The sequence below is a fragment of the Stereum hirsutum genome (assembly GCF_000264905.1).
Source record: "Stereum hirsutum FP-91666 SS1 unplaced genomic scaffold STEHIscaffold_22, whole genome shotgun sequence".
Lineage (NCBI taxonomy): Eukaryota > Fungi > Basidiomycota > Agaricomycetes > Russulales > Stereaceae > Stereum > Stereum hirsutum.
The window spans coordinates 579872-600359 of NW_006763152.1; the positions used below are offsets into that span (position 1 = coordinate 579872).

Sequence of the window (20488 nt, forward strand, 5' to 3'; positions counted from 1 at the left end):
ACGGTTCCGGCTTTCAGCCTCAAGGCCCCATTTAGTATCTACAACGTCCATCGCCTCCAGATGTATCTCGAGGGTCTAATGCACTGCACCTCATACAGCAATAGATTAGTTGCTTTTTCAATAGCATCTCTGGTAACAGGAGAATGGTTTGAAATAACCGACGGGCATAATGTTCATCGCATGGCGTTGGTCAAAGGTACCTATCGAAATTCGCACCCTGTCTAGACGAATGTATATATTCGGCACGTAACCCATCACATGCATTACAACTTGCGCTTTCACCATCGGTCCACTGTCCACAGTTATCTGCTACAAGAGCTTTGTTTGACTTTCACCACTACAACCCGCACCTGTCTCGATCATTTTCATCATCACAGCCGTATAATCCGACATGACGACCAACAGAACCAGCAAAAAGCAACGTCCTCAACCCTTGCCTCAGTGCGGTATTTTCTTTTGAAGTCGAACTTCGGTGGTATACTCACGCTCTCTCTCATACATAGGATGAAAAGCTCAACCATTCCTCCATTGTGAGATTCCTCTTTCTCTCGACATTATGAGTACTCAATTTTATGATATTCTCCCTAGAGACCTCACCAGTCTTTTTGCCCTCATCATTGGGATTTCCACGTACCCTGACATGAGCGGACTGAGATCATTGCCCGGAGTCAAAGCCGACGTCGACTCGATGAAAGCCTTTCTAGAGGACATGAATGCCCCCTCTGACCGCATCCATACGATACAGAACGAGGAAGCCACATCTTCTGCTATATACCAGGCTCTCAAGGATATTACCAAGAACAAGAATATCGGGAGGAACGACCCTATCCTCATATACTTTGCTGGACATGGAGCAAAGGCCGACATCACGAGCGAAGGAAACTTTCTTTCAAGCGTTCGCATGCTTTGCCCATACAATTTTGCTCGACGGAACGATGGTGTCTCGCTCAAGGATGGTACCCCAAATGATGACGCTGCTCCGGGAAGGAATGGTGCGGCGAGCGAGAATGGAATTACCGACGCAGTATTGGCGGACATTTTGAACGATATATCCCGCGCGAAGGGAAACAACATTGTTAGTGCCATCAATTTCGATCGTCCCTTTTGTAGCTAATGGTATCTTCTGAGACAGACAGTCATCATGGACTGTTGTTACTCAGGGTATGGAACCCGAGGCACAGTTAGCCTTCGTTCTAAGGCGAATCCCAGACATGTCGCCGAGAGCCGCTCCAAAGTGGCGCTCTGCGATAAATTGAAGACAATGTTTCAATATTCGGGTGTATTTTCCCATACCCTTCTCGCAGGTTCTGGTATGGAGCAGCCAGGAAATGAGAAGCCCGATGGAGGGGCGTTCACAAAAGCATTGATCGATGTTCTCAAAACACTCAAAAAACGCAACATCACATACAGGGAACTGATTGAAAACATGGAGGACCTTAACGAGTAAGCACTGCATATCTCCCAGTATGATAGATAATTCATAATACTGAATGCGATAATTTATCTGCCTCCGCGTTGGACGCAGTCAGTACCCACAGTGTGTCGGGAATAATCAGAACAGATATCTGTTTTCGATGCAGAGCAATTTTCGAGAACATGACCTCTACAAGGTCAAACTGAAGAAGTGTGGCAGCTCTACGTCTTCTTCCAGTCCCAACAATATTCCGTAAGTGTGATATCTCCCATTGATGTTAACGTGGTGCAGAGACCGTGATTAACTCGTAGATGTGGACATCGTTTTGCTTTTTCACCCAGACGGGATCATCAGGAACTTGTGACATATCATCTTACCGTTGGCACAGCATACGGGATCACCAAAGAGTCCAAATTCAACGTTTATACAACGATGGACACCAAGAAGCTACCCCTCGGCGAATTCACCGTCCGGAATGTCACGAATTATACCACCGATTTGGTACTTACGACCTCCTCTACTACCGGGAAAGTCTTTCCGCAAGTAGCATACGCATCGAGAACTCGGCTAGGGAATGACTTCCAAATAACGATCCCAAAGGAGCTGTCGTACATCGAGGAATTCGTCCAGGAAAATCTTGGGAAACACAGAAACATTTCCGTCACCACCGTTACAGGGGTCATTCCGAAGCTGACGCTAGTGGCTACGAGCAGGAATTTGGTCGATTTCGAAGTCAATAACGAGACGTGCCACAAATACGAGGTTACACGCCTTTGCCGCACAGTAAAATGTCATACCAAAAGGTCTTCGACTATCAACGAAGTCATTTCCGTCATCTCTGGTGCAGCCGACTTCTTCACACATTTGGATCGCTTCCCGACTACAAGCCAGTATTTTGGTAGCGAGAGGAGGAACGTGTTCCTACGCTGTTACGCTCTAGAGGAAGGCGATATTGATGATGTGCATGTTATGAAGCACAAAGACCCCGCGGTGGATCTCATCACGAGTGACGTATTGGAGTGTCCAAGTGTCCCGGAGCCACTTGGATTCGAGGTTGAGAACAGAACAAATGATTCTCTATATGTGGCCTTGCTTTACTTCGACATTGGGGACCTGAGCATCAGTAAGTAGACGTGATATTACGGACCACAATCTTGATACGATATATACAACTCACTTTGATCTCCGCTACAGGGTTATTCTACCAACCAGGAACGGCCAAGCACGGTCATGTAGATCCATCTATTGGACCTAACGGCCAACTCACCATTGGTTACGGATCCAGTGGTTGGAGGCCACAATGCTTTCACCCACGCGAGGGCCGACCAGTCGACGTCGGGTTTTTAAAACTCTTCGTTTCGACCCAATGGGTCGACTTCTCCGATATAGAGCAGGCTTCACCCTTTGATGGCTATCCCCGAGGTCGCACCTCACACTCTCAGCCTTACATCTCTCCAAACACGCCATGGGACTCTATCTCTGTGCCAGTTGTACAGCGGAGTGCTCCAGCGACATCTAGGAACAGCGGTCATACCGATGACGACCGCGAACGGAAAATACCTCCAAGTAGTGAGTGTATCTTTGTTTCAGCATACTACGCAGTGATAACTGATTTTTCGTAGGTAAACACATGTTGTAGATGAAGAAACTCATAGGTTTATGTCGGGGAGATAAGTAGATGGAAACGTATGCGCGAGCTGAAAGGTTTCTCACACCTAATGATAGCAGTCATCGCTAGCGCAGGTGGTAGCCCGCTGTTCGGAAATAGCTTAATATTGTGATAATCATTGCCTGTCTTATGTTGACCAGCTCTATAGCATTCTCATGTGTATCTAGTCATGATTAGCGAAGCATTACTAGAGGCCTATGCGATTCGGGAGCTCGCCGCCATCCTATTCAGGGCCATGCTCAAGTGCTTTGGGTACTGATGCCATATCTTGAAGTTCATCATACTTACTGTATCTTATTCCTTCCGATATACTGTACTTTTTCGACCAAAGGTTCATCAGAAATGTACGTCACCCATCAGTTTCGCCCCGGTCACGGTTCAGAGACCGTGCGTGAGCGTGACGGGACCCGTAAATAGTTCAGAAAACAACGTAGGCGCTTGCAAAAATGATCATTTTGCGCAAGCGCCTGCCGAGGTCACTGTTCGCTCACCATGCGTTATGCGTGAGGTCACGCAGGATTTTGTTCGGTTCACCAGCGCGGAGAACGCGTGACGAACCTTTGGTCGAAAAAGTACAGTAGTAGACAAACATACGTATGCTGGTGAACTTCATGCAGTAGATTTAATCTACAGGGTCTTGCTCTTCTAAGCTGTGTAGGGTCGCGCCAAGGTCGCGGGGCTGTCCCGGGTTGGTCTCGGGGCGTACATACGTATGGTAGAACCCACGGAGGTGGTCGGAACTTGAAGTCCGATCTCCCGTCTGCCACGTGAACAATGTTCCGTTGATTGATCCGGCGGCTACAAAAAAACCTCCTGTCGCCAGGAACGACACGTTCGAGACCCTCGACAGCAGCGTCGACTCCTCCTGGCCTTTCCAAAATGAAATCCACAAGACTCATCGTGAAAAAACATACCGAACACGACACATGGCTGCACAAGGCAGCGACCATCGATATAGCGACATAACTGCGCAAGACATACGTATAACATCCTCCGACCTCATCATGTCGTCCGATTCAGAACACCAGTCTTTCCTCTCTTTCGCCTTTGTCTCTCTCACTCCCATTCTTCAAGAGAAACCTTCCATTCTCGCTGGCGATTTTTCTGCGTATCGAGTATTTAAAGCCTGCTTAGCCAGTTCTCCCGACGCGTCAACGCTATTGCCATACATTCGTTCTTCTGTGACACTCTTTTGAGCCTTTGCTTTGTAACCCACTCGTCGTCGGCGGCCAACCGACTCCTTTTCTTCGCATCCTACTTAACCACATAACCACAACCTCAACCTACTCTTTCACCATTGAAAAGTTGATCAAGATGAAGTCCGCGATCCTCTCCGCCCTCGCTCTTTCCGCCGCGTCCGCTAAAGCTGGTACCGTCCTCTGGGATGGGACGTTCAACTCTTCGTTGTACGTTCCCTGCATCATTTAGTAAATACTGCGCTAATTTATAATCGCAATTGTCGTTTTGTTAGTGTCGTCGATGACTTTGATCTGTGGTCATTCAGCAATCAGATCGCGCCTTATCAATGGTACGTCCCCGCTCCCTTCTCCGCTACCGTCACCCAGCATGCACTAGCTCCTCCTCCTCCTTCCCTCCACCTTCCACCTTCAGACTTCCTAATTCTTTCATGACTATGCCGCTTACATTTTCCACTCTCCATGACATGGACTAACATGTGGTGCCATAGGTACATCCATGGCGACTCGGCTACATCTGAGTACCTGGACGTCTCTTCTGATTATAAGAACCCTGTGGATACGACAGATGCACAGGGTATCAAAATTACTATCGTACGTCTCCCTTCGCACTCATACCATCCGTATTTATCCCCGATCAACTCGTTCCAAGTATTCATCTCTCTTGTTCAACATGTACATACCTCTCGCCTGTCCCGTCCTTTCGCCACCACATATATCCTTTCACCTGCCGTATCAATCTTAAATTTCACTCCATTTGGTGGCTTATCCTTGCCCTCTACCCTACTCTAGGACGGAACTTCGTTCTGGGAAGGCCAAACCATGGAGCGTTCCGAGATCATCCCCCAGACGTCGGAGGACTTGGGTGCGGGACATCTATACTACCATTTCTCGCTCAGTACGTCCGAGACGAACGCGCCGAACGCGGCGTTTGAGCATCAGATCGCTTTGTACGTGCCTTCCTCGTCTCTTCCCTAGTACCTGCCTCCCATCCCTTGCCCTCTCAATCACAAAAATCCCAATCCAATCCACCTCTGAGTTATTGTCACGCACAGAGCATTCTGATATTCATGCGCGTTTTATGGTCTATAATAGTTTCGAGAGCCACTTTACGGAGATCAAGTATGGCCTCTTATCCAGCGAGTCCAGTGGCACGGATAATACGCTCCGGTGGATGGCAAATTCCGAAACTCAGTGGAGTACGGATTTGGTGCCTGGGCAGTGGTATAACTTGTGCGTATTCTTTTGCCCTTCTTCGTAACCATTTCTATCTTTACCTCGCTTTTATTTCTTGAACTTCTTGAAACCACGTTCCATACTGTTTTGTGTCTCTCTCGTCCTGCCGTTCAGACCAAGTACTGACCCTTCAATTTATCTGCTATTCACTATGAAAACAGCGCCTATGACATCGACTTCGACGCCGGGACAGTCGGTCTCTGGGCCTCGAACGGCTCAGACGCGCTCACACAGGTCGTGCAGGCAGTGACGGCGAGTACTTCGTCGAATTCTGCGGATTGGTACGTTGTTTCTTCTTCGTTCTTAGTACCTCCCTTCCACCCCCCATCTCCAGTTCGTTGCCTGCCTCTCCTTATCAATCCTCTTCGTTCTGGTAACTGACATCTATATCCTCAAATATAATCTTCTCCTCTCTCATATCTTTCATTTGATCCAAACCCTTTCGTTCCCTACCATATCTCACTTCGCAATAGGCACATAGGCCAGCTTCGCCTTCCCAACGGCGGTTCGGACGCAGACGCCGAAGACTGGTTCTGGTCCGGTATATATGTCGAATCGGGCGATTTGACGACGGATCTGGCGGGGCCAAATGCGGGGACCGCTAGTTCTGCTGGTTCATCCTCGGCAGTGTCGAGTAACGTGGCAAGCTCTAGCGCCGCTGCATCCGCTACAAGTTCTAGTGCTGTGGTGATCGCCTCCGCGAGTGCTGTGGCCACGGCATCTTCTACCGCGAATACATCCTCATCGAGTGTCATCGCCTCCTCTTCCGCCGCTCAATCTACCACCGCTATCCCTACATCCGCAACGTCATCGTCCAGCCTCGCAACAACCCCCTCCGTATCCTCCTCATCCTCGTCTTCTGCTCCCTCCACTACTACCTCCGTCGACCCCTGCGCTGGCGCTCCAGATGTTTCCACCAGCACGACCGTTCCTTCATCCTCAGTCGTCCCTGCCGTTTCGTCTTCTTCTTCCGCTGCGGTAGGCGGCCCATCTATCTCCATCATTTCTTCAGCTGGTGCCAGTACCGCCGCCGCCGCTACTACTACTGCTAGCGCTAGTGTCGATCCCTGTGCGGGCGAGGGAACTAGTGCGGCCGGTGCTGCCTCCCCGTCCAGTAGCACCACCCCCGCAGTTTCTGTCCCCTCCTCCGTCTCTACTTCTACGAAAGTCGTGGCTACTTCATCAACTGCCAGTGCTTCAACTGCTTCCGGCTCCTCCGACCCATGCACAGAAACCTCCGAAGGCGAAGTCAAAAAACGCTCCGAGGCGCTTAGACGGCAAGAAACGGCGAAGAGGGACGACGTGTTTGAGTATCAACGCGATGCAGAGATTAGGGAGGCGATGGCAAGGCAGGCTGCGGCGAAAAGAGATGATGAGATTGAGAGGAGGAGGGATGTAGAGATCAGGGCGGCGATGAAGAGGCAGGAGCAGGCTAGACGTGACGATGAGGCGGAGAGAAAGAGGGATTTGCAGAGGAGGAATGCCATGGAGAAGCGGGTTAGAGCGTTCAGAGAGGATATTCAAGAGAGGAAGAGGGATGAGACGATGAGGAGGGGGTTGGAGGAGATGGTTAGGAAGAGGGGCGTGACTGGGGCGAGGGTTGGATTGAAGGGTTCGAGAGCAAGTGGAAGTACAGGGGCGAGAAGGCGAGGACGATGGGGGGTTACGAACTAACCGAGTCGTGGCCTTTCATTCAAGTAGTCGATCTATGTGGCCTTTTCCTTGTTCATTTAGTTTCATGTTTTTGGTACACCTGCGGCCGAGCCGCGTCACTATTCATCGGTTTTTCGTCGACGTCCAAGTGCTCTCAATAGTTATCGTGTTTCTTGAAGTGTCTAATGGGCTGACTTCAAATGAATCACGTACATCAGTTGACTAAACGCATTGCTTGGGAAATAGCCCTGTTGGCGTGTCACATCAAGGAGGAGCGATCGCACAGTCGGGGGGAGTAGGAACTACATTGCATATGGATCCGCTATATATATAGATATATACTGGTACATGAAAGGCAGTATGTAGGATTCAAGGCCATGGTATATAAGTAGTTTTGTTTCTGAACGAGAACATAGTGGATTGAAGTATAAATATGATGGAAAGTAAGTGCCCCGAAATCAATCGAAGTGAGGCATATATCTCGACCACTCTGGTAGTACGTACGCAGCTGCTGGCAAGAACCAAACGCTCCTGAAGCTTTCCATAACTATGAAGAAACGTGCAAAACAGGAGATGAGAATGCTATAAGCTGCAGCAAAGTTGACTACCACCAATTTGATAGCCACCAGACGGCTCATCCACGTACTATCCTTCGTATTATGCCCCCTGTGAAGAATCGCAAGTGCCTGCGACAGTGACACAATCAAGCCACACACCACAATACACGAGACGGATACGCGCCATATCACGCATTCCACCTGGGTTGGAAAGGGGTAATACCAAGCAGAGATATGCAATGCGCCGTAGAGTGCACCGAAAAAGCTGGAAATCATCACCCTAAGACGGCACTGTATCGGATCCGACTGACCCAAGTGGAATGGGTCGGCTGTACCACGAAAGAGGTGGTACCACTTCAGTCGAACAAGGAACGGCTTCGATGTTCCTTCTTTTTGGAGGTACTTCGATGATACACGGCTAGGATCCTGACCTGCAAGAAGCGTCGCTAGGACATCCGAGTTCCTCGGCATGGGTAGGGTGGTGGGAACGTCGACGTTGAAAGGCTTCTTCCACCAAAGGGTGTAGGTGATCAGTGCAAAGAGGGTATGAACGAAGGTGTTCAGCTCTAGCAGGCTGACGGGCAGGTTTTGCGCCAATCGAGTAAGGCATTCCGCGCTGAACCACAGAACTTGGATTAGCGCGAGGCACTTCGCGAGGCTATCGTGCTTGCTTTTGTCTCGGACCTCTTTCGAGGAGATGTCGGGGATGGAGTCAGGGTCTTTGTCGATGAGGTAGGAGACTCCTTGGGCAGTCAGAGTGGCGAGGGTACCCTGCGAAGTCTGGAGACAGAAGCCTCCGGTAGATGCGTAGAAACCATGAATGAGGTCCCAGTGGTGACGTCTCCCTTGTACGGACTGTGAAAAAATGAGATTAGCAGACGCTTCCTTCGTGATTCCATAAGGGTGACTGCGTGGAGAATAACGCACCCCGGTAGAATCAGGTGCGTGATGCGTCGCTATAGAAAATCTGGACTTCTCGGCAGACTTAGAGAGATTACGCGAGTCAGCGAGAACAAAGACAAAGAGATTTTTCATTCGAATATCTACCTCAGGATCATAGAGCTTTGTTTGAAGTAGGAGAGGCTTGAAGACTCTTCTTATTACGACCTTGCTCTTCTCCACATTCTGTTTGAACGAATCGCCACCGTGACGTGAGTACGTATGAAAAGGAACGGAAAAGAGAGGTCCGAAATGTAGGGAGAGAACGTACCGGATCAACAAAAGTTAGACGGCTATTTGCCTCTAAAACCAGTCCTCTCGCATTTTGCCACTCGAGATAAGCCGTCATAGTCAACCATTCTGGCGCGAATACACCAACCGCCACCCACTTCGCCTTCTTCGCCCATTTGTGCAGTCTACTGTGATGCTCAGCTGGGACGTCGAGGTGCACCGCGCTCAACACGCATATCAAAAGCGTCGAGACGCAGCTCGACAGTAATGAGTATGTACCCCGGTAGGAGGGTTCAGAATACCATCCGACGGGCGTTGTGGCGTTAGACGGGTCTAAGAGCATGTGAAACAATGAGTAGTCGGAATGGGGATGAGAGCAGATTTGGTATTATGTGCGGCGGGGAGAGCCAGCGCGAGGGGAAATCGAAAAGCCGTGGTGCTGCATCGAGACAGAATATGGGCGCTTCTATATAGGGGACACCCCTGGACGCAGTTGCTGGGTAGGCGCAAAGCCTCCTGTAAAACACACGTCGAGACTTGCGGATGACATCAAATATGCGCCAGGACTGTGTCACATGCGAAGCGCCTCGCCGTTGAAGGCTGGAAGATACAAGATGGACCCTGTGCCACGGAGTCTTCGAGATCAATATTAAATCGGAACTCCATTAGATGTATCACTCCAGCGCGAGGTTCACCGTATCTTGACCATGGTTCGTAGTCAAGCTCGAGAGGAAAATGAAGAGAAGGGCTGTCGCGGAGCTGTATCTGCTGACCTTCGTGGCTTCAGACACACATCGACGCAGTCATGCGTAACGTAAAGCGTGATGATGGAGCAGCTAGTGCGGAGAAAGGCCTTGCGGAATTCGCAAGCTCTCCCCACCGTGGGGATCAGCGATTCTGACTTAGGTAGACGAGAGATGAACAATGTGTTGGTATTCGGTAGGCTAGTGGTTCACACTTCTCCGAAGACGTGACGATTTAAATTGGGATTGACTACGACTTCGTGGAAGTGAGTTCAACCGAGGCCGATCGGTCTATGCAACCTGTGTAATGGGTAGAGCACTTCCAACCAGCTCGAGTGAGGCGAAATTCTGTTGGAGGGCAGAAGACTGACATGTGTCAGCCAATGCGATTCGAGATGAAAATGTCCGATAGCAACAAAAGTGTCTGCGTGCGCGAACGTACATCCGCCAATGCCTACGCAGTCACCTGATCCCCACTCACACAGATATTCTCGAAAGTGCTTTTGGGAGACAACCAAATGCACAGGGGCGCAAAAAAAACCAACATCGATGCATATTGGCATGCAACCACAGTTCGTTGTTGCGAAGCTTTGTATGAAAGGGTTCCGATACAAAGAAACGTTGGCTGACGTCATTGCTATCATAAGGCTGCAGGTCCGGTCTTCATATCAGGATTGGAAGCGTGAACCTGCGATGGCTCGTGCAACTGATCATACATTGTCATCACGTGAACATTGGTTCACACATGACCCAGAGGCGAAAACTGAAGAGTAAATTCTCCTCCCATAGAGGAATCCAACTGCACAGTTATACGACGATAAATGAAGCACCCTCGATCTTCAAGTGAGAAACGAGAGGGGTTTGTGAGCTCATGCTCAGAAACGCGAGAGAACACGAGAATCTAGAGTGTGCTCCAGGTAATACACGACCAGCGGGAACGCGTTCTGTGCGCTCCGCTCATTCCACCAACTGGCCTGACGCTGTATTCACATTGAAGGGGCAGTGGAAAGACGAGGTGCAATGAAGGGGCGTACTCGCCGTTCTTCGCAGCGCATAATGAAGGTAACTTTCTTGCACTGATCTCCGCTCGCGAACGGCAAGCACCCTGGCCCCATGCATTGTCGGGGCTCTCGTCATCCAGTGAGACTACGGAGGAAATCAGAATACTCGTGCTGTGAAGAGAGGGTTTTACATTCGTCCGTGCTGATGATGCCCTGGCGGTTGAACGTCATGAGTTCGTCTGCAAGATAGAACTGGGACGGGCATGAGACATGGGCAGTCGCATTGAAATGCAATGCAAGGACGAAAATGTCATGCTCGTACGCACGGTATTATATATGGGGCTCTGACGAGGGTGCATTTGATGATCTCGGATTGGATATGTGCTACATCTATTGATGTAACGCACAGAATCGAGATTGCGAGGTTAAAAGGGGTGATTCCACCAACAGATAGAAGGAGACGTACATTATTCCAGTTACTCGTAGCCAGGGCGTCTGTTGGCTTCCCCGAAAAGGGTACTAGTCTCCTGGGCCACGGAGAGGCCGACGCCGGGAGCAAGCTCGTACTGAACCGTGCTCCCTATACCAGGAAAAAAAAGGGGGACGGAGGGGTAAAAGGGTGAGTCGGGAGTGAGTGGATGCGAGGCTAATCACCGGCACCCACGCCCGACCCGAAACGAACAATGCTTTACGGCTTGTCCGTAGCCCGAGCCAAACTGTTAGTTCCGTGCGATCATGCCTAGGGCAGATTACCCACCCGTCCACAGCTTGAAACGAGCGAGAAGGAAAGGTTGAAACTGCGTATTCGGTGCGACCATGCCTGAGGCAGATTACCCACCCGTCCACAGCTCAAGAAAAAAAGCGAACGAGCCAAACTGCTTGGTCGGTGCGATGATGCCTAGGGCAGATTAACCACCCTTCCACAGCTTGGAATGAACGAGAAGAAAGAAAATATCGTGCAGCGTGGTGCTATTGCTGCCTTGAGGAGGCAGAATATCCGCCCGCTGCCCTGCTCGAACGAGCGGATCGAACCGTGAACAAGTGGGGTCATGCCTAGGGCAGATGACCCACCCATTCACGACCTGAAACCGAGCGAACGAAGGCGGAAGGGTTATATCAAAAAGTAAAAGGGAGAGGAGATGGCAGACGTAAAATGGGTATGGGACTTTTTGGTGGGCGAACCTCACTGGCCTTTGTACTCTTCGGGGTATAGCTACGCTCTGTGAGCGAAGCACTCGATGCGAGCGCCAGTCTGAGAACTATTGGAGGCGATGTGGGCTGGGTGGCGCCGGTGAGACAAAGTTGGGTGGCGCGATGAATTGAATGTGAGACATTTCCAGAATTGGCGGGCTCGATCATTTCAGCTCTGGAACGCAATTATGTTCTACGTGGGCGACGAGAAGTTGATCTCGGAGTGTCTAAGACACAACTAAGACACGCTGGTCGAGAGTGCTCCAGTGGAAAGACGACGACTCCCGAGTCGCAGGCCCACGCGATTTCGCCAGCAGTCTCCAGCCAGATGCAACGTGACGATGCCAATCTAAGAGTGGATTATCGCATAGTTTGTCCGATGGTATCCAGAAGAGAAGATGTCAAGGAGGACGCTGCACACAGCAATGAGGTCTTGTAGCTTGAGGCCTGAGGCCTGAGGGTAGAGCCATGCGTTCAAGTTGAGTTCGCGCGAAAACAGTCGCGTCCAAAACAGGAACGGGAGTGCCGGGCCGAGAAGCTATTGGCTTCCGCGCAATTTCCAATCGGTGTTTTGCTCCCACTTCCAACTCGCTCGCCTACGGTCCCCTGTAACATCCTGGTATCCAGTGCGATCTCTATTTCTTCTAGATAATGTTTCGTAATGGCCTGCCCAGTTTGGGCACTGTACTACGGGTTGTTAAACGGCCTCATCAATTATTCTGTTGCTATTCTGGTTTCTTCAATGTACTCGCCGAACTGTGGTCTACCGACGCGATGATGGATTTCAAGTCGCTATCACAAGCACTTCATGGTTATGTCGTCCAAGGCGCTTGAATCGCCATCACTTTAAGTCTCATCCTGTCCCTATTCTCCGCCGATACGCACCCTTCCCGCTCTCCCATCTCGTCTCTCTCTTGCGTACTCAGCTCCCATCCATCTAGGAATCCACCAGGACCCATTCCTTCTGCCTCCGGCCTCTCTGTTTTGCCCGTCTTCCCCTCGACATCTGCTAATGGGTCAGATCACTTCGTACGGAAACACTCGTGATGGCGCGTGTGGTGTCGGGTTTTATGTAGTTTATGCGCACTGGTGCGTCTCTTCTCTTCTTTTGCGCTCGAGGACTTCGTTTGTGCCCTATTCAAACTCCTTTTCACCCCCCATCTTTTCCTGTATTTCCTGCCCAAAATTTCCCTTTGCAGATATACTGATGGCGTGTTTTGGGATGAAATAGAGACGCGCAACCACTGCTCAACTGGCTTTGGGTCTTCAATAGCGGTTCTGTTGTCCTCACGTTATCCACCATCCGCTTCACGTTCATCGTGATGATGCCTACAAAAACCCCGTGGTCCCTGCTACTCCTGGCGATCCTGATACACCGTTTTCACTACTACTCTCGGTGCGTCACTGCCCCCGTCGGCACCCTTTCTTTAGGTGTACAACCTGTCTCCTGTCTCTCATCTCCAACTCGTCCGTCCGCACCACACACCCCTATCCCTATCCATTGAACGTCTCACTCCAAATGTACTCCTTCCGTAACCACGTACGAGAGCTGATATCTTCTCGATTTACCCTCTAGGCATAAAATACTCAGGCCCCGTCACAAAACAGAACATCGCACCCCTTCAGTCGACGACCAAGTCAAAGAAGCCGTTAAGTGGGTGCAGCTGGAATATGTGAAGAAATATCACGAAGCATAGTTCGTGTCGACGCCGTTTTGGTGTGCTGTTCAGGATGCGGAGTAATCAGGAAGATTACTTCGTAGGTGTGGCGAGGTGCATCTTCGCTGGTGAGTGGATGCTCCGAAGAGCCATGCGGGCGTGCGCTAAAATGGTGTTCGCGTAGCTTCAGCGCTTGTGCGTTATACCATCCTTGTTCTGATACTTTGAACGCTAAACATGTGTCGAATGGCCTGCTCGTTCTTCATGCTCGGTCTATCCCCCTGCTAGCCTCTAGACTTGTTCTCTCCAGTCTTGCTTTTCGAATGTCAACAATCTACGAGATAATTGTATTCATTTTCGTATGCTCGCTTTTTGGTTCAGAGCCTACACGCCATAACCAAATAACATTTGCCGCCGATATCTAGGCGCAGTTCGGCCAAATCAATCGCATTCAACACGCTATGGCTCCCCATGACAATGCCACTGTGAATAAAGTTATCTCGAGCTCGTAACCGCTCTATAAGCTTGTCCTCGAAGACTCCTGACCACGCTTATGCTTGACCGCTGTTGGAATCCGGAGACGCTGTGGCATGTAGGTCGTCCTCTTGCCCAAGGGAGTTCAGTCTGGAGTTCCGTATTCCCAACGATGGATAAATACACGTCGGGAATGAGGACCGATGTTGGGAATGAAGATGATAAAGCATAGCTCCCCGTTCGTCTCACCTTCCCTGCTCATCCTCGAACGCATATACTAACCTGTGTCTTCAGCTTCCACCGTTACCTCCTATCTTCAACCACTCCCTCCAACAGATACTCACGGTGATTAGCATCAAGGAGCACAATATTGCCTTGCTGTCGGCTTCCGAGATGACAAGCCGGTGTGGTGTCGGGAGCGCGCAGGATGTCTTGGAGTATATGGAGGTGAGCGACTTTTCACCTTAGTCTTCGTTGATCAGTTGCCGATATACCCCCCAAAGCCCTCTCAATTCGCCCCTATTCAAGGTCACCGTCCATCAATCCATCCATCCGTATCCTCTCATGCTAGCCTTCCGTCAACATTCTCACCGTAACCCTCGCTCCCAACCACGCCTATTCACCCCATCCAATCAGCCTAGCCTTCGAGACCGCCGGTATCTCCGTTGCTCGCCTTTACGCTCTGGAAATACCTCCTGGAACTTTCGACCTCTGGCGTATACTTCATCACGCACGCGCACATGTTTATTTCTCACCCTCCCTTCTTCTTTCCCCCAACCATTATTGACCACTACCACAAACTACGAACGCCGTCGCCGTACATAGACATAGACAAATTTATCCCTTCCGATATCGATGCACCCCAACAGGCTTCCACATCGGGGTGCACACAACGACATTCCACCTATAGGAAGAAGGGCGCACTATACTGCGTCCTTGAGCGCTATGCTCGACAGTGAAGAGAAGCCGAGGATCAGGAAGTCATTGAGGGTTCTCGGAGTAAGTCAATCCTTTCTTTCCGCCTCGTTGCCAGTTCAGTCAATTCGCTTTTTGAAGTTCGTGTAGTAAGCTGGTCTAGTTATGATAAATTGTAGTTCGCGTAAGCCTTATGCTCGTGGACGTGGTAGTGATGACGAGGTGAAAAGGTAGCGTGCTTGGGAATATGGGTCGTGCTGGGTGATGAAGACGGATTGACGATGGACTGTCAGGTACACATGTTGTAGCAAGCGACACGAAATCAAGGGTTGCTTTTATTCATGTACTTATACGCCAAGTACCGTGCAGTGACTCATGGGGCTCACTCGTTAGCAAGAAGAAATGTAATTGCAGTAGTACACGCGAATAATAGAGTGAAGTAGTGAAGCAGGCGTACTCGTACAAAACCCATCATGACGTTCGACCAACCGAATTATCGCCCAGTCCGACGCACTCCTACCCGACTTCCCATCCGAATCAACCCGGTTTAGCCCTACTCGCCCACCCGATCTCCAATCTCATCCAACCCCGCCGTCCCACCTGTCCCGCCCACCACTCGTACACGTACATCCTGTACCTTATTATCGAGAACATAACATCCTAACAAATCATCCCCGATCCAATCCGTTTCGCATCGTCTTCCTCCTTCTTCCTCTTCGCGATCTCCAATAACGCCCACGAGACGATCACCTCGTCCATTATATCTGCGCCTTCATTGAGTACTAGTTTCGCAGGTGTCGTGAAAGGAGGAGGTTTGGCGGACACGATGCGATCGGGAGTAGGAGGAGTTGGCATGTCCGGCTGAGAAGGAGAGTATTTGAGAAGTTGGGGGAGGACGATGCCGCATCCTGCAGAAGGGACGATGAAGGTTTGCGACGTAGGAACTCAATATGGAGTAGAAGTTTTGATATCTAAGCAAGGAGGGTGATGCACAAACCTGTTGTACAACCGTCGTCGTAGCTAGATGGCGGAGAGGAAGAGTATACGGTGAATAGGCCTTCGTTAGGCTTTGATTCCGTGCCGATATTAAAGAGGTTACGATTATTGGAAAGGTTTGGGCCGTCTCGTGCCCTAGTGGGTGGGACGAAGCGCGCGATGGGAGTGCCGGTGTTTGAGGTAGAGACGAGCTGTATTACAGGATGAGGATGAAATGAGGATAGCGATTCAGAGTACAGGATGGACTTACTTGTAGGTATAGTCCTGGATTGTTGTTCTTCCATTTGAACTCGCGGCCTTGGAGATCGTGGAACAATACCGTTCTATAATTGAGATATCGATTGAATAGGCGCTCGCTTGCTCTCGTGGTGGATAATTTTCTGCAATACGCACGCACGAAGAGAACGCTCACGTTTTGAAAGGGACGATATTCTTCCTCAACCACCTGCTCGCAGGCGCTCTCTCCTGTACTTTGCCAAACCCTGTCCTCTCAAACCTCAACATCTGTGCATCTAACCGCGGTTCTTTCCATCTCCAATCAGCAACTCTCTTCCCGATCTCGTCGTATACTGTCGTAGTAGGGACCTCTTTCTCGTCGAAGGTGGTGCAGATGCTGTAAATTCTATTCCCGTTTTCATCGAGCAAGGTTGTGTTGGCCGGATTATTGGGATTGAGAGTAAGGGTGATGATGGATTGGCAGATGTCCGGTGATATAGGTTGCATAGGGGGGGAGATGACTGGATTGTCGCGGGACCTGTAGTGCAATGGGAGCGGGTGGTGTTATTGGATAATATCTAAAGAGGGTAGAGGTAGAGGCGCTTTATAGTTGGGGAGATAAATCGGAAAATCAGGCCTATAGCGTCCCCCGACGCGTCTCGAGCGAGAACCAGACGACCTAGCTTGAGAATGCAACGGCCCTACAGTATAGCACGATGAAGCTCCGATGCTTCGCGAAAGCCAGGCTGATCAGCAGTCGGCCCAAACAACAATCGCAAGTAGGCCAAGAGCTTCAGGTCGTCGTAGTCGTGGTGCAATGCGGTACCTTCTACGATACCGTTATGATACTTGTTACCCATAGTACTACTGCGAGTGACGACTAGTAAGCTAGCTGTATCTCCAGAGAAGATGCTCGAGCTGTGGGAAGCGGACAGAGTCTGCCGACTGGCCGAGCTTCCGAGTGTAACCGCGTCGAAGAAGCGAGTACCATGAGGAAAGCCTATGGAGAGTCTTTTGCCTGGGCCCAAGAGCAGAGGAATTGACCATACGAAAAGAACCACAGCGTGAGGCTTGCACGCGTCTCTGTTCCGACGAAGCTGGGACCGGTCAAAGACTCCAATGATAGCCAGAGCAGTCGAGAATTTCTTGACGTTCAGAATGGATGCTCGCGAATAGGAAATTTACTTGCGAGGCTTTGTGGCCGAGTTGGTCAGTAATGTTTGCAGAAGAGTGGATACATAGCTGCAGTAATCAAGTCGAAAACGCGAGCACCTGAGCTAGCCGTTGATCTGGTTCGGAAGCTCGAGCAAAGCTTGAGTAGGGCCCGGGGCGCTAGCCCTGGGTAGCCCGGCCTACCGCCAAAGAAGTGGACGACGATGAGCACATATATTATCTACACATATATTATTGGGGTAGTGTAAATGATGCATCTCAGTGAGCTCCTTCAGATGAGGTCACGTCCATGCCACTGCCTGACCTGGGTCGGGAGATATTGGCCTCGCAAGATGCGAACATTCTCGAAGACCCCCAAAATCCGCTATAAATTTAATTCATTTATAATTCATTTAAATAATAATTGCCGATGCAATCTTCTTCAAAATAGCGCCCAGCGATGCGCTACGACTATACACAACTTTTGAATGCGATGTAGTGGTCGTTGGGTATGAGGACGCTCTTGTAGAGCCCCAAAACATAGCGTTTTTTGGCATTTGCACAAAACGGGGCTACCCGGGGCTAGCGCCCCGGGCCCTGCTTGAGTGCTCGTCGTCATCGGTGCCACACTTCGGGAGATTCCGGAGTTACACCGTGCGTGAGTGGCCCCGGCGCTTTCGTCTTCTCTCTCCTTCACTGGCCTCACCATCGCTTACCCCCTCGCGAGTGTGTCAGTCTAAGTCTCACAGGGTAGTCACGATAGCACCTCCTTGCAGTTCCGTCTTATGACCTGCGCATAAGTACGAAATAATTCCAATTATGGAGGTCATCGCAAGGATCAAAGCGTCAGGATCAACGACTCGGACGGCCTCGAGTACGAGTCTACGGTTTAGATATCGTCTTTGCTCACGACTTCGTAGACAAAATTTGCATCTGATCTCGGTATGCCCTCTTCTTCAACGTTAGACATCAAGATATAGACAATGTATTTGGTCCTGCTGCCTTAGAATATGATCAGATCCTCGCAGCTTGTATATGAAACAGAAAAATACAAAATACCCCAACGCACGCATAGAATACATCTGACACTACGATGCTCCACTGCTAGTTATCGTATGTCCCTTCATAAATGCACCGCCTGAAATCTCGCTCTCTCTCTTTCCTTTCTCCAATAGTGCCCACGAAACAATGACCAAGTCCATGATTTCTTCTGCCTGTTCATCCAGCAGAAGTTTGGCGGGTACGATGGGGGTAGAGCCTTTGGGGAGTTTGGGATCGATGATGGGCGAGATATATCGAGCCATTGGCACAGCAGTGTTCGTCGCGGAGGCAAGCTGAATAGGTAGAAGTGTTATGATATTGGCGGAAGACGAGGACGGAGAGAGGAAATATACCTGGAGATGTAGACCTGGCGCGTTGTTCTGCCACTGAAACTCGCGGCCTTTGAGATCCCGGAATGCAACGGTTCTGGAATCGCAACACCCACGCAACTGGTATTAATTTCACACTTCGCATAGACATAGTTCGAAATACTACTTACTGCTTGTACGGAATTAAGGTCTTCCTCAGCCATCCACTCGCCGTGCTCCTCTCCTTTCCATGCCCCCTCCATGTTCCACCCTCCTCCACTTCCACTGGTCCATTATCAACAGTCCCTACACCTGCACCCTCGAATCTCAGCATCTGTGAATCCAACCTCGACTCTTTCCATCTCCAATCAGCCACCAGTTTCCCTTGTTCGTTGAGTACACTAGTCGTCGGTATGGATTTCGCGTCAAACGTCGTGCTGATATTGTAGACTGTATCTCCAGATTCGTCGAGGATAGTTGTGTTGGCTGGGTTGTCAGGGTGAAGAGTGAGGGTTAGGACGGAGGAATATTCGTCGATGGATTTCGAGTCGTTCATGATTATTGATGGGGAAAAGGGAGTGATTGATGGGAGTGCGGTGTGGCCAAGCTCTGTAAATAAGCAGTTTTGGGCGTCTAACATCCGATCACAAGCACATGTAAATGACTCGCCTGGACAGCAATCGTGATGCAGAGAGAATGTATCCGGGCCTGCGGAGCACACCGCTACTTCAATCGGGCTTTTTGTCGCAGTTATGTTTCCTCTACGGTACAACGTAGAATTAAACTCACAGTAGCGTGGTCCGAACCTGTCGTTGCGCTATCCGCATGCTGGCAAGCAAATACCACTAGGAATGAGGGGCCGGCCAACCGAGGTAGTGACCCAGAATCGCCCATGGATGCAAGATCGGATGGAAGGCGGTCACGGTAGTCTCTGGAGCTACTTATGCTTGAAAGGGGGGGGATCTTCTACGTGCACGTAAATATGGGATCCTGACTCCGCAAATACGAGCTCGAGAGACGCGTGATTCAACGTCAATGTTTACTTCGGAGTGTTCAAATCGCAACACTCCGTTGTATGAAACCAAGTTAAGAGCTCGAATGCCAGAATGAAGGAGCTCTACGCCGCGATGAGACGGGCGCTGTTATCTTGACGCTAGCTTGAGAGGATCACTTACTCTGCCATAGGGGTACAAAACGAAGGTTAACAAGATCGCGTCCCACATATTAGTGTAGAGAGGGAAGAAAGCGGGTGGTGAGTGGCGGATGGCGCGAACTGGGACATTAAAAATTGCCTGTACTACTTGAATAAGTGACCGCCGAAAGGCTCGGAGACATGCATATTGATCTGCAGTTCGACAACATTGATACTCACAGGCTCGCGTTCACCCTCGAAGGTTCGTTCGAACTACAGCTTTGATGACTTAACCTTTTGAGTACTATGCTCCTGACTGTGGAGAGACTGATGCGACGGAGTAGATATGCGTGTTAGATACCGCACCTATAGGATTTCATGAACAAAATGTGGGAGCGAAAACTCGTAGTGTGGGAGTCTGGAGAAGTGAAAGGCAGAGCTCTACTAGCGAGCGTAGCCATTGCTCAGACTGACGGTATAGTCACTGCTGTACCAGCCCGAACTGAGATAACTCACAAGAAATGGTGTGCCGTATTTGTTGAAGTAGCCTAGTAAACAACGTCGGTTGTATCGCCTCAGTATCGACATGTCAGGAAGAAAGCGTCGTGACTATGGTCTCAGCGTCAATCGGCGAAGTCCGGAGCCTCGGTATAGAGTACGTCATCCTTCCTTGGGCTTTTGTTGCTCGCTCTCTCTTAACACCACTTCATCCACCACCTTGTATGTATGATGGCCGTACGTGAAATCAATCTTTCACGGTCTCAAG

General features: G+C 50.1%; 8 protein-coding genes across 8 annotated transcripts; 5 read left to right on the forward strand and 3 right to left on the reverse strand.

Moving 5' to 3' along the window:
- Positions 1-391: 391 nt before the first annotated feature.
- STEHIDRAFT_163281 (uncharacterized protein) lies at positions 392-3088 on the forward strand (the record flags this gene model as incomplete). Its single annotated transcript, XM_007310948.1, has 8 exons — positions 392-441; positions 504-530; positions 589-1075; positions 1133-1443; positions 1526-1666; positions 1756-2537; positions 2609-2983; positions 3054-3088. The coding sequence occupies 8 exons, from the start codon at positions 392-394 to the stop codon at positions 3086-3088; spliced, it is 2208 nt and encodes a 735-aa protein (XP_007311010.1).
- Positions 3089-3423: 335 nt separating this feature from the next.
- Positions 3424-3636, forward strand: STEHIDRAFT_126285 (uncharacterized protein; the record flags this gene model as incomplete). The annotated part of the gene is made up of 1 exon (XM_007310949.1): positions 3424-3636. A coding segment is annotated over one exon (213 nt), but the record flags the coding sequence as incomplete, so codon positions are not given.
- Positions 3637-4383: 747 nt separating this feature from the next.
- STEHIDRAFT_106027 (uncharacterized protein) lies at positions 4384-7305 on the forward strand. The gene is made up of 7 exons (XM_007310950.1): positions 4384-4489; positions 4555-4611; positions 4771-4873; positions 5072-5229; positions 5375-5512; positions 5677-5796; positions 5989-7305. The coding sequence occupies exons 1-7, from the start codon at positions 4398-4400 to the stop codon at positions 7187-7189; spliced, it is 1869 nt and encodes a 622-aa protein (XP_007311012.1). The 5' UTR covers positions 4384-4397; the 3' UTR covers positions 7190-7305.
- Positions 7306-7626: 321 nt separating this feature from the next.
- On the reverse strand, positions 7627-9238 carry STEHIDRAFT_68897 (uncharacterized protein; the record flags this gene model as incomplete). The annotated part of the gene is made up of 2 exons (XM_007310808.1): positions 7627-8570; positions 8956-9238. The coding sequence occupies 2 exons, from the start codon at positions 9236-9238 to the stop codon at positions 7627-7629; spliced, it is 1227 nt and encodes a 408-aa protein (XP_007310870.1).
- Positions 9239-13152: 3914 nt separating this feature from the next.
- On the forward strand, positions 13153-13527 carry STEHIDRAFT_135585 (uncharacterized protein; the record flags this gene model as incomplete). The annotated part of the gene is made up of 2 exons (XM_007310951.1): positions 13153-13226; positions 13407-13527. 2 exons carry the CDS (start codon positions 13153-13155, stop codon positions 13525-13527), a joined length of 195 nt encoding a protein of 64 aa, XP_007311013.1.
- Positions 13528-15269: 1742 nt separating this feature from the next.
- STEHIDRAFT_172969 (uncharacterized protein) lies at positions 15270-16636 on the reverse strand. The gene is made up of 4 exons (XM_007310952.1): positions 16286-16636; positions 16124-16196; positions 15875-16064; positions 15270-15785 (listed from the first exon to the last, which is right to left on the reverse strand). The coding sequence occupies exons 1-4, from the start codon at positions 16594-16596 to the stop codon at positions 15538-15540; spliced, it is 822 nt and encodes a 273-aa protein (XP_007311014.1). The 5' UTR covers positions 16597-16636; the 3' UTR covers positions 15270-15537.
- A 1693-nt stretch (positions 16637-18329) lies between these two features.
- STEHIDRAFT_163285 (uncharacterized protein) lies at positions 18330-19146 on the reverse strand (the record flags this gene model as incomplete). The annotated part of the gene is made up of 2 exons (XM_007310953.1): positions 18330-18708; positions 18782-19146. The coding sequence occupies 2 exons, from the start codon at positions 19144-19146 to the stop codon at positions 18330-18332; spliced, it is 744 nt and encodes a 247-aa protein (XP_007311015.1).
- A 544-nt stretch (positions 19147-19690) lies between these two features.
- Positions 19691-20321, forward strand: STEHIDRAFT_126294 (uncharacterized protein). Its single transcript, XM_007310954.1, has 2 exons — positions 19691-19887; positions 19963-20321. Exon 2 carries the CDS (start codon positions 20110-20112, stop codon positions 20272-20274), a length of 165 nt encoding a protein of 54 aa, XP_007311016.1. The 5' UTR covers positions 19691-19887; positions 19963-20109; the 3' UTR covers positions 20275-20321.
- The last annotated feature ends 167 nt before the right edge of the window (positions 20322-20488 follow it).

What these genes read in the sequence shown, in the direction of transcription:
- STEHIDRAFT_126294 (XM_007310954.1), top strand. Translation starts at nt 20,110, where the DNA reads ATGTGGGAGCGAAAACTCGTAGTGTGGGAGTCTGGAGAAGTGAAAGGC.
- STEHIDRAFT_172969 (XM_007310952.1), bottom strand. Translation starts at nt 16,596, where the DNA reads ATGCAACCTATATCACCGGACATCTGCCAATCCATCATCACCCTTACT. An exon ending in AATATCGTCCCTTTCAAAAC is followed by an intron (nt 16,197 to 16,285) that starts GTGAGCGTTCTC and finishes TCTCAATTATAG; the next exon opens with AACGGTATTGTTCCACGATC. An exon ending in CGACGACGGTTGTACAACAG is followed by an intron (nt 15,786 to 15,874) that starts GTTTGTGCATCA and finishes TCCCTTCTGCAG; the next exon opens with GATGCGGCATCGTCCTCCCC.
- STEHIDRAFT_106027 (XM_007310950.1), top strand. Translation starts at nt 4,398, where the DNA reads ATGAAGTCCGCGATCCTCTCCGCCCTCGCTCTTTCCGCCGCGTCCGCT. An exon ending in AGGGTATCAAAATTACTATC is followed by an intron (nt 4,874 to 5,071) that starts GTACGTCTCCCT and finishes ACCCTACTCTAG; the next exon opens with GACGGAACTTCGTTCTGGGA. An exon ending in TCGTCGAATTCTGCGGATTG is followed by an intron (nt 5,797 to 5,988) that starts GTACGTTGTTTC and finishes ACTTCGCAATAG; the next exon opens with GCACATAGGCCAGCTTCGCC.